Source organism: Tetrao urogallus, assembly GCF_951394365.1.
Source record: "Tetrao urogallus genome assembly, chromosome: 1".
Classification (NCBI taxonomy): domain Eukaryota; kingdom Metazoa; phylum Chordata; class Aves; order Galliformes; family Phasianidae; genus Tetrao; species Tetrao urogallus.
The window spans coordinates 60,163,575-60,176,465 of record NC_136813.1 but is presented as its reverse complement, the minus strand read 5'-3'; the positions used below and the strand labels follow the sequence as shown (position 1 = coordinate 60,176,465).

The 12,891-nt window shown below is 36.3% G+C and overlaps 1 protein-coding gene across 2 annotated transcripts in view; it reads right to left on the bottom strand.

Moving 5' to 3' along the window:
* Nucleotides 1–12,891, bottom strand: part of UXS1 (UDP-glucuronate decarboxylase 1) — a gene marked incomplete at both ends in the record, with an annotated part of 55,002 nt that overhangs the window by 17,904 nt on the left and 24,207 nt on the right. For both annotated transcript variants that reach the window (XM_079542368.1, XM_079542369.1), the window contains 4 exons: nucleotides 4,123–4,244; nucleotides 5,094–5,153; nucleotides 6,387–6,491; nucleotides 11,391–11,571. In XM_079542368.1, the coding sequence (XP_079398494.1) occupies nucleotides 4,123–4,244; nucleotides 5,094–5,153; nucleotides 6,387–6,491; nucleotides 11,391–11,571 (468 nt within the window). The remainder of the gene's footprint in view (nucleotides 1–4,122; nucleotides 4,245–5,093; nucleotides 5,154–6,386; nucleotides 6,492–11,390; nucleotides 11,572–12,891) is intronic.

Below are 12,891 nucleotides of genomic sequence, written 5' to 3'. Positions count from 1 at the left end.
CTGTGGCATTAAAGAACTGTTCTTTTAACTATTGCCCTGATGAGATGCAATTCCTCCTCTTCTTCTCTTCTTCTGCTAATACCACAGATAATCCAACTCCATCCATCCAGAAAAAGCACCAATTCTGCACCACCTCTTAAGCAAACTGCTTGAGAACTTCATATGACAACACTAAAAAGAATGCTGAATGATTAAAAAAATGTATAATGAGTATCAAGGAAGCAATTAACAATAATTAGAGAATACAAGATAAACACACGGAAGACATTTAGAAGAAAACTCCTTTATTCCAACACAGCTATGTGTTTCCTAACTATTTACTCAATAACTACAGTTATTCACTATTGATTGTCTTTTCAGTTGCAATTCAATCAAGTTTTCATTACCCCTACATTTTACATCAAGGCTTTTCATGATTACTGAAACCAACTCATTTTGTGAATTAAAGATTAGAAATAAAAGCGTAACTCAATATGCAACAGGAAATCACCCTAGGGCTGCAACTGTAATGCACTTCTATAATTAACTGATATCAACATCAGTTTGTGTATGTTATCCTCTCATTAGTAAAACAAATTTCATTCCTCATTTGCCTTTGTTTTTTCTGCTACCTGTTAAAATTTTTTGGCACCTTGATTTTTTGCAGTCCTGGCTCCAGAATATTCTGTAATGCACAGCATAACCCTTGTCCATCTGAAGTTACACTTAATATTTGGCTATCATTACTCAGTTCACTTCTACATGCTAAGAAAGACACTTGATGCAATTCTTGATTGGAAGCCCTACAGTATGTAAAAGCAATTTGAAAATCATCGTCTCACATACAGTTAGGCCTATCTGCTATCACTGAAGCTTGTAAACATATACAGACACTATGAAAAAGAAGGGGTGAAAACAGTGGAAGAAAATTAAAAATTTCCCTGTGCCATTCCAGGCTGAGCAGAAGCACTGCTTCAGGTCTGGAGAGCTTCCTAATAGACCAACGGTATAAGAGATTAAATCTAGCTCACAAATTGTCCTTAATACACTAACATCCAAGTTTGTATTTACAACATGCTTAAGCAAACATACCAGATTCCCATCATGCAAGTAGCATCAGATTGTGACTAGTGTTTAAATTACGTCACAGAGCTGAGCCTACATGAATTCTGGTCTTCTAGGAAGACCAATAATTCCAACCACAGATTTTTGAAGCTACCAGCATAATGAATGGCAGCTCCTGAACAAAGCCCAGAATTCAAACTGCAATAATACGTGTTTAAACTCCTCCTCACCCCTTCTAATCTCTTTCCTCTTCAAACCCCCACATTTTCAGGAAGATCTTACTGGTTGTTTAGGGAACTCTGCTCATTCTGGAAAATGCTAGTACTATGTTAACTAGCAAACTAAGTTCTGTGGAGAAGGAAAACTGCCAGCCATGCAATCATCACATATGTTTCAAGTCATTCACCAGCACACGTTTTACGCAAAAAAAAAACCCCAACCCAAACACTGGTAGGATTACAAAAGATATGCAGAACAGCAAAAAAGGTATGAATCTAGGACGGAAGAAAAGCTGTTGCTTTAAGAGTTTTTCAAAACTATGTCCCGCAACTTCTATAGGCAATTAAGTGCTGAAAGAAAGCTTCCCAGTGGGGAGAGTCAGAAAGAACTGAAAAAAAAGTTGAAGGGAAGGAAACTGAAGTCTCAGTCAAATGATGCAACTTAATTTCCAGATTAACAAGGTAAAGGAACTAAAGCCTCCCACAGCCTGAGAAAAGTTGCAAAGTAGGTATTTCCACATCCACGTGTAGCCTAATTTAAGTGGCTGGTCTATGCTCCCATACAATTTAAGGAGGGGCATCTGCTCCTGGAAGCTCATAGTAAACATCCTGTCAAACTGCACGCTCCAGTGCTTCACATGAGATGACACGACCCATGAGATGACATAACCCAGTGTACACACTTTGCATTCGTTGAGCCCTGCATTTCTCCAGCAAACATTTCAACCCTTCACTTTTTAGAAAATGTTCGTATCTTACTGAATGCTACTGCTGTGCTTGAACTCCTTGGTAAGGAAGCTCCACAGAGCATGTTTGAAATTGGCAGTTGTGAACAGAAGATGAAGTCAAGAATTGTTTATCTCAGAGGGTCAAAGCAGTGAAGAGAAATGTTCTGCTCAGGACAGACCACTGAGGAACTCTGAATAAAGACTCCTCTTTGAATGAATTCAAGAATTGTTCTGATTCAAGCAGCCTATCTGGAAGTAAAATGTGGAAGTTAGTTTTTATTCTCTGTCATTAGAAGGATGATTAGATATTTAAGGTACCTAAGAATGTATACAATGAAGGAAAACTTTTTAAGACATGATAAATAAGTTTGCTTGTCTTTTTTTTTTTTTTTTTTTTTTGAGAAAATTCTAGAAATACTTACTGTGAAATCCTGTAAATCCAATTGCTTTGGGGCTACGACACTTCTAACTGATTCCCTCCTTCCAAAACAACACAATAATCATTTTCATAGTAGAAGTCAAATCCTTTTCCTCACAAAGGATAACATTTCCACTAATAATTATAACATCTGCACTATGAAAAAAACTAACTCAGTGTTTCGGAATATACAGGAAGGTGGGGCAAATTTGGGCACACTTTCTTAATCCAAGAACAAGATGCATTTGACAGAGCTGCCCATAGGACAGAGAGCTTATTCACATCATGCGTTTTCAGTTAATGCATGTGCGAACAGCAATTCCACCATACAAACCTTCGCAAGTCATTGTAAATCCTGCATAAATCTTATGGGATTAAGTCATTCTGTGGCTTTAAGAGGCAAGCCCATGATTTTCAAGATGACCTAGCTTGTCCTTCTAAAAAGAATGCTGTGATGTATACCATAAACTCACAGAAAATTCAATGCCCTAAAGCACAAGAATTTCTCACAAAAAAAACCCAACTGTAATATTCAACTGTGAACCACATTTCCAAACCCAAGAGGGTATTTTGCTACAGTAAAATAACAGAAGACATGAACAGTACAATCATACCAAACTTTACTATTTTAAAATGGTTAATAATTTTAAAATGTTCAATTATTTAAAAGAGAACAAAACAGATACAAATCTTAAGAATTACCTGTTGTTTGGCAGAAGAGTTAAGTGAAAATTTCTACATCCTCTGTACTAAAACATCACCCCTAAATTCCTCACTTTTAAGCTCAATTTTGTCTTCATGTTTTTTAAAAGCACTTAGAATTTTATTATTTTAAGTTTTAAAATTCCACAGAATATATTATGTTTGATTGATTTTTACCTTTGTAAAATTAAGGCTGCAAACACCAAGAGCAGAGAGATGACTTTCTTTAATGCGCCACATTTTATAATTGAATAGTCTTCTGGAGAATAGTAGAATAGCAATTTAATTAGACAAGACTCACATGCATTGCATGTAAAAGAGTCACTGCTGGGTTAGTTACTTAAGAGTTTCTATTCGGTATTATAAAACCTAGTAATATTGGCCTGTGTCATTGCAAAAATGTGTTTAAATTGCATTTTAATCTTCATTTTACTGTACTTGGCTGAAAAAAGTATACTACATAACTAAGGATTCATATCTTTCACTAAGGGTTATATTTGTACCTACCTATTTTTAAGATATTTCTAAAGCAATTTAGAATGCATTTTATATTAGTATTTATATTAGAATGCTTTTATATTAGTAACTTCCTCATTGATACCCACATATTCTGACTTCAATTATGCTCACTAGATGTCCCACATTTATCAGTAATTGCTGTATTCAGGAAAGCATTTTAGTACAAGACCAACTTAAAGCAATCTGTTATCTGGCTCCTGATTCATAAGGTCACCTTAGTTTAATCAGTCTAAAAACTATTATACTGGGAGACATAATAAGTCTATCAAAGACTAACACATATTTTCTTGAACACTGCTCATCTGAAATAACAAAAGATGAGAGCAATAGAACTTCTGCGTTAAAGAAAGCACAGATTTTACACCATACTAGGAATGCTACTCATTACCTTCTCCTATGCTCTCCTACCCCTTAGTAGTCATACTGCAGAGCTTCCATTAATTCAGTCTTTCTCACTACAGAAAATCCACTGAATTTGACACAAATGTGATACCTGCTTCATGTATGCATAGCACATGGTCTCTGCAACTCGCTTTCCTTCATCATAGCAGGCTCTTGGACCTATTGGATTCACATGGCCCCAGTAATCCTCATTTTGAGGGTGAACTTCAGGATCTATGGGGGAAAGGAAATACTTCATATATCTTCTGTCAAAAAGGTGATTATATAATTAATATTCTGGCACATCACTGATGTTAAGCCACCAAGCTTCAACATAATTCATTAAAAGTATATTCACTACAACTATGAAAACAACAGTTACAGAAGATACAGTTTTCTACTAAGAAAACAGAGTTCAGGTAAACAACAGCCTTCAATGGCTTTCCAATTAGAGACTGAGAACAGAGGGTTAAATACATTTATTACATATCCTCATGTTGCTACTGATCTGTGCTGCCTTTTCCTTTTTAAATGGGTTTGAAGTTTGCATATATTACCATGGAACTTTCAAATGGTACAGGCTAACGAAAAAAACTTTGATAATTCTAATCAACTCCTTCCAGTTCTTAATGCTGCTCAAAGACATGATTATGGATGAATTAATGCCATACAAGAGTCACAGAGCAATGAAAAAAAAAAAAAAAGCAGAGTTTTTACATGATTAGAAAAGCTGGCAGGAGTTTTACACAAGTACCAAAAGGTTCTGCAACCTGGATGATCAGCACAGTTGGCCTTCTTTCTGACAGATGCAGCTCTATGAAGCACTTGTAAACTCCCTACACAACACTGCTTTTGAAAAAAAGTCATAAAAAAAAAGACAAAGGAAACTTACAAACAGCAGTCCAACTCTTCTTCCGCCATTGTGATTAGAAACTTAAAGCAATTGCTAATTCATTTTTTATTGATAAGTACATCTGAAGAAGAAATCAAGCTAAAATAGTGACAAATATCTACTGTTCATCTAAAGGCATGTAAATACCCTTTAGTATTTACATCTCAAGAGCTCTAAACATTTACTCTTACCTCCATACACCTCTGATGTAGAGGCCAACAGCAGTCGTGCTCCAACACGTTTGGCTAATCCTAAATTTTGGGAAACAGTGAAAGAACATACTTGAGGAAGCACAAGAAGCTTTCAGTGACACTAACTGCTTTAACGTGATTCTGGTCTGTGCTATGTTGATAGCAAATTCAATTTCTCTTACTAGATAAATCTAACTGTAAGTTGTGTCTGTAGCTCTTAATCTCAAGCTAGGAGACTCGAGAAACAGCAGAACATCTACACGTGTGATGTGCTCAGCCCTGGGACTAAAAGTTAAACTAAACTAAGACCAAGTAACGTAATATATCACACCTAAGTAAAGATCAAGAAAGCATAAATCATTCCAGATACTAAATGAGAATTGAAACAATACACTGTAATATAGCTAATGAGACAGAAAGCTAGATTACATAAACAAACCTGCACAGAACAACATGTTATAGGACAAAAACATTTTCTTCCTACTATTTGTAGTTACTGCCCTGTTAAAACAGTCTGAATGATGGCACCCAACTTGAGATTACTCTGCTCATCATTTCAACGATCTTATGGGTTGAAAGTTAACATGGCCACTCAAAGAAATCACTCATCCATGCTGTACAAATGTCTGATATCACACTGCATCTAAATCACATAATTCTCTCCACTGAACTCACTTGCATACTAAATAAGAGATGGAATAGAGTCCAGCAACTTTTTTTTCCCTCTCATTCTTAGTCAGGATCTCTGACAGCTAGTACAAGTTGCAGCGTATGCCAAACGGATTAAAGATGAGAGGAAAAAGTAGTAAAGGCTTAGAACCTTTTCTTTTCCCAAGCTTATTCCCAGCACCAGAACCAACTGAAAAAACTGAAAATTTTGCCTTGCAATTATCTAGTATAAAGCTAGATATTAAATGTCCTTTCAGCACTTTTGCCAGCCAACACACACATGAGATGGATCTTGATGTTTGGGGTTTACAGAGCTAGTGCAGTTTCACATAGTTCAGGCTCTTAGCTGTTCCTGTGATTTCTGTAATCACTGCATAGGTATTAAGTTACATGGAAGTTCTGTTGCTTTGCTAGCTGAGCTTCCATGTTGTCAGAGCTCACCTGCAGGTACAGTTAAGGGAAAAGTATAACAACTTCTCTAAGACAGAAAAAAACACCCACTGTTCTTAAAGAAGCAACTTCTTTAGTGCTTTTGACTGGTGCGCTCCATCCTCCCCCCCCACGAACTCTGTCTAAATCATATTACAATGAAACACTGTTAAGAAGAAAAAGATTTCTACTTACCCAGCATGTTTAATGTCCCAATAGTGTTGGTCTTTAATGTTTTTATAGGATTATACATGTAATTTGGAGGTGAAGCAGGAGATGCTAGATGATAGATCTGGTCCACTACAGAAAGCCAGAGAAGGGAGGAAAGGAAGCATTAATATTTTCCCATATTATATATGGAAAGAGAAAATGCAAGAGTTGAAAAACAAGTATTCTTCCTGCATTTCCTAACACTGGAGCTCACATGCTATACATCATGTGTTTGCAAACCTGTTGTAAGCCACAGCAAGACATGCTTTTCAGTAACACAAAATTACATCAATATCACACATTAACAATGTTAATGCATATCTGTTACCAGGTGGAGATTTTTCACTTAAAATAATGCCATTCCCAACAGATATTCCTCAAGCTATGGAATCTATTTTACCTTCACACTGAGCATTATTTACAATCAATGAAGGTACACTGATGTCTAGTCTAATTCAAAGTAAGATGGCTTGCATACCGGCAAGAGATTGTACAGGTAACAATGCTAGTCCCAATCTTAACTAATTTAAATTGCTGCATTTCTGTCACTGAAGCTTGTAGAAACACAAAGATTTAAACTATTGTCAAGAAATGCACATTCTATACAACAGCAAAAATAGAGCCTCGTGTAACTAAGCTAGACTGTTATACCATGTGTTGCGAGTAAAAGCTATAACAAAAACCAGGACTCTTATTTCAGCAGATTTTATGTTCAAAGCTCTATATAACTAATTGAGAATTTATCTCTCCACCTTTCTCAGCCTCTATTTATTTCTACCTTAAGCTAAATGAATTCTACTTTGCTGTCTCCTTATCCGGTAGTCACGTTTATTCATTTATTTCCAAATACTTATCCACATAATAATAAAGCAGATTATTTCAAAAACAAGCATGGCAATCTTCCCCATTGAGGTACTTCAAAAGACAGATACAGATATCATAAATGGAATCTGATACAAAGAAGCAAGCACACCAGACATCAGCTCAAATTTGGCTTTGTAACAGGCCATCAAAAAAGTCAGCATACATTCACTGATGAATTTCAGAAAGAACAGCTCACTCTAAAAAATTTAAAGTATATTAAAAAAAACCTTAATAAGCTAACCTTAATAAGAGCAACAGAATCACTCAAACATGAAAGCTGAAAGAATCCCAAGATACTGGTTGATATAAACACAACATAAGTAATGACAGAAGTCTAAGGCAAATCCTAACCAGGAGATCAGCTTCAGCATGTCAGAGTTGCAAATATCATCATACGAAATAAGAATCCAAGGTTGGAGACACTACCAGAGGATGTGAAGATGGTGGGTAGAAAAGTTAATTATAATATAAAACAGTACAACAAAAGCTGGAATATTTGTTAAAAGCAAGATCCAATGCTCAACGAACCCCAAACAGCAAGCCCTTCGTAATATAACAACTGTAAGTACAAAAGTGTCTTTGACTTCTACGTAACATGAATCACAGTGTGTGCAGTTGTTAATAACTAGAATAGCAATGCCCAGTTGCCTACAAAACATCAAAGCAGGCCAGAGAGCCGAAGGAATACCCCGATGAATAAATTACTGTCTAGACCTATGCTGTCAGAGGAGAAGTGAACACATTCCTGCCTCTCTATCTTCACCCATAATCTTTTGGCAATTTAAAAAAAAAAACACATGCTGAATTTTCAATATACAGCCACTCTTAAAGGAACAGTTCCCATAAATGCTCAAGGCTATTCAGATGAGCAGTGCTAAAATCTGCCTTTCTTTGCATCAAGATACAGTCAGGCACAAGATTATCCAAATGGCCATATGACTGCTAGCCACAAACAAGCCACAAATTTTTCTTTCGTAAGAAGTGCTCAAACAGAAAAAGTACAGAGGGAGAGAAAACCTCCTGTACCTAGCTTGGCTACAAACACCGTATTCTCTAGCACAGACAAAGCTGGCAGTTACGAAGGCCAGCAGGCAACTTAAGGTTTTCCTCAAACCACAGTAGTCAGTGCTTCTTTTCAGAGGATTAACTGTTCAACCGTCTGATATATTCTGCTACAGGAGGACAGGAACAAACGCATCTTGCAAACAACCTCCACTTTTTTTTTTTTTTTTTTTTTGTAAGATAAAGCAACAGGTTGCCCAAGGAGGCTGTGGATGCCCCATCCCTGGAGGCATTCAAGGCCAGGCTGGATGTGGCTCTGGGCAGCCTGGTGTGGTGGTTGGCGACCCTGCACATAGCAGGGGGTTGGAACTAGATGATCATTGTGGTCCTTTTCAACCCAGGCCATTCTGTGATTCTACAGCACTCATTTTCAAGTTACTATGTAAACTGAGTACATTATTTGTGCCCTTTATACATTTAATCCAAAACTTCATTTGGTAGTTTTAAACACAAGTCTACTGCCAAGAAGTGGGATAGGTCACAGTAACATCAGCTTAAGCATTCATTCTCTTCTGTTCTCCAAACTGTATCTATGAACCTTCATACTAAAGTTTATAGGAACATGAGCCAAAGTGCTCTCAAGTAAACAACTTGATGAGGTTGTAATGTTAAAGAATGCAAAGAATCAGAGGTAGGAAGTCAAACAAAGGTGAATTTCTATATTTTTTTTTTTCCTCCAGACAACACAAAATAATAAAGAGATTCTTTTATCTATACCTCACCCTTTAGAAAATTATTTTGTTGGACTAGAAAAAACCCACATCTATTAGTGGTTTAAACCTTTACATAAAAAAAATCCCAGGTAATTTAAGAACATACAACTCAAATACAATAAAAAAAGTTCATAGAAATTTTATTTTCAGATTTTCTATTTCTTATCCTTCAAGTACTTTCATTCCATTAAGAAATTCAGTACCTCTGCTTTTCTCCTTGAAAAAGCACAAATGAAAGCTAAGTATCCCTGGGCAATTTCTGCTTATATCTTCCCTAAATGCTATAGCAACAGAAATTCTACTGCATAAAGTCACTCAGCACTGCAGTAAACAGCCACAGGGCTAAGAAATGAAACTTGTATTTTGACCACTTATCACTGTCTCTGGACAATTCAGATCAAGTTAATGACTCACACGAGGTAGACTGTATTTATGACTCACTATGAAGTTAAAAAAAGTTCATAAAAAAATTTAGTGAAAGCAACACACTCTGAGAGTACACTCACTTTTCATATCAAAAGCACAAACATTGTTCTTCCTAGATCAAAAATGAAGTCTCCTTCCAAAATAAAGTACATATTATACATTTAAGTGTTAAACATCCCTACATGACCTTGTTCAAAGAGGACAGCACATAAACAGGAATTCCTTAAATACTAACCTCCTTTTCTCAAGATTTCTCCCGTCATAATAATTTCCATTTTCAAATGAAAAGGACTAACTGGGACTAAATTAAGAGCTATGGATCCAAGCCAGGAGGAAAAAAAACAACTTTTTAATCTACTGCAATAGCTCCCTACCCATCCTCCTCTCACCATCTTTTTTTTTTTTTCCTCCCCACTTTTCCTTCCTGGACACAAAACTCTTCATCGTGTTTTTAAACTTTAACAAAACTTTACCATGTTACCATACTAAGTATTTTATTTTATTCTTAATACTTAGTCAATTTTGTTTTAATATTTACCCACATCAGCTTACATTTATGTTGTTGGAGTAAGAGAAGAAATTCAATAAGCTACACGCTGAAAGACGTTACAACTTGCTATCATCAGACAATAGAGGACTGGTATCTTAATTATACAGAACATGGGACAGGTAGCAAAAGGATAACAGAATTCTCTTTTTTTGTGCCTGATGATTGGGAAACTGCTGCTAATTCTCTGAAAAGTTCTTAAGTGTCAGTAAGAACAAAAGTAATGGAGGAAAGATTAGGAAAGCTGACAAACTGATGTAGCTGTGGTATAAGCTACTACCACCTGGAGCCAATTAGTAAGATCTTGGTCCTATTCTCCTGTCAGCAAAAACACAAATTTCAAGTAAAGTAATGGACAGTAACTGAACCAATGCATTATCAGAACAGAGAAGGAACACATTTGCAAAACTGTTTCAGCAGCACTGCCAGGAATTCATCACAAGCAATAGCACAGGAGATGCAATTACTATAGATTTTTCCTGTGAAATCTGGCCCATGAGAATACAGCTTGAGTAATAACTGAAAAAAAATACAGCCTCAGATTCATTTTTTGTTTCAAATTAAAAAAAAAAAAAAAACAACAACAAAAACTAGATTGCCAGAAATACATAAGAAATAGAGCAAAATCACCAAAACTCCAGCATAATTAGATTAACTTTTTCACTGATTCATTATACACTGATATATTCCCAAAGCCTATGTATGCCTAAGTATTTTTTAAATAGCTGTCTTACAAGCTGGCATAACAGTCTGATGCTTTATGATAGTTCAGAGGATCAGTTACTCCTACATCTTTGAAGTAAAATGTTTTTTGCTTTGTTGTTGTTGGAATTTTGTGCTGACATTTTCCTAATCTATGGGCAGAGGAATGCTCATACCTAAACCAGGCACGTTGTTTTCCATTGAAAAAAATGTAACAGAAAAGCAAGTTGACTTGCACTATGAAAGTGCTCACATTCCTCTGCAGGAGGTGCACAATCCACAGTACCAACACGCTTACATTAAGCTTCTCAAATCAAGATGCAGATTCTGTGTATGTGAGCACGTGCATACACAAAGGAATATGAAACAACAGACGGACAGACTGATCTTTTGCCAACCTGCCTTCTCACAAGATCAGTCATGTGAAGGAAATATTAAACATTTCCTTCTCCCACCCAACCAGAAAGGATGAACATTCTGATTGAAAAGAACTGATTTCAAAGACAAGAATTATTCAGCTCTCAGCCCACACTGCTCATAGAATTTAGAACAATAAACAAAGTATACAGGTAATAGATCAATCCAGAAGTCAGCACATAGATTTCCTTTCTTTACAAACATGCTTATCAACATAAAGCACAGTCAAGTGCAGATACCAAGGTAGTGGCTACTCACCTTCAATGTACAGGGGCTCAACGACATCATGATTTATCAGTTCGAAGTTCTCATGACCAATCCAGTGCTCCACATTTCTTTTCCTGCCCGTAAAGAAGTTGTCCACAACTGTAACCTCATGGCCATCCATCATTAGTTTGTCAGTAAGATGAGAACCCACAAACCCTGCTCCTCCAGTTATCTGCGTTAGGACAGTTGGTATAAATTTCTTTTTCTTTTTACAGAAACACCAGACAAAGTCTACAAGCATGAAAACAGAAGAACAGTAGCTTTCAGATCCTTGCTTACCCCAGGGGAAACAACTCCATTTCCATGTTCAGTTTTTTTACCCAGTATTTAGGGTATCTGAAATTTGAGAGACATATACTTTATCACTTCCAACCTGAAAGTTCAGCTAACCACTCAAGTCAGCAAAAACTCTTAGATTAGATTATCTTCCTTTCCTCTTTTTTTTTTTTCTTCCTACAAATTGGATTGTGCCCTTTTGTCATAGCAAGATCTAAAATACACCCAGAAAAAGAATTCCCTGTGATCTCCATTGCTGAGAGGAAAAAAAAAGATGACAGAAGTTCACATTATTTTTGTTGTAATACCAGAAATATTAAATCCAGCTTCTGTCTGCATTAAATGGAAAACACATTGGGTGTCCTAAGCACTACAAATTATTTCACATTGCAGAGGTGAAAGGCCTCTCATCTGAAATAGCTGCCAAAATCATCCTATCATTCTGTTCTCAGCCTCACACATCAGTAACTCCAACAAGCAGAAGTAAATCATTTAAAATCTTCTGCTCTTTTTCCATGATAGAGGGAAAAGGAATCAAGGAAGCAATTTGTTCTTCCCCTTTGTGCACTTAAATTTGTAAGAGCAAACAACACTGAAGAAAAACAAACCATTAACAAAGTGTTCAACCAGTCAGCATTACACGTAGTAGTACTGCAAGTTGTGTCATCCACACAAATATGGAAGCAATTACTTCGTCTGCCCTTTCAAGAACACATACAAGTAATAAAAACTCTGAAGGAACAAAGGTAAAAGGCCAGTGTGGCATATCGAGATACTCTGTATGACTGCATGATAAAATTCATTGTTTGGAAAAGTGATTCAGCTATTGATTTCCACTCTCCAGTTGCAGTGACAACTAACCAAATATAAGGACATGGTGAAGCTGTCGAACAGCAATCTAACACATGGATGGAGTGCCGTGATGACAAAGCACTGTGTGTAGAAGGACGCAGACATCCAAAGTTCTTTCACTTCGTGTTAATCAAAGCTAAACTTTTATCCAGCCCCCTCCCTCCTGGAAAAAAAAAAAAAAAACCACAACAAAACCAACCAACCAACCAATGAGAATAATTCTTCTGATTTTAAAATCAGGAAAGAAATAAAGGTAACAAACTAAAAAGAAAAGATACTGACATTGGCTTTCTTCTCTAAAATGCAGCTTTCTTTCAGTGCCACAGGTATTATAAGTACCAAGTTAATAAAGATTTTGTTGGTC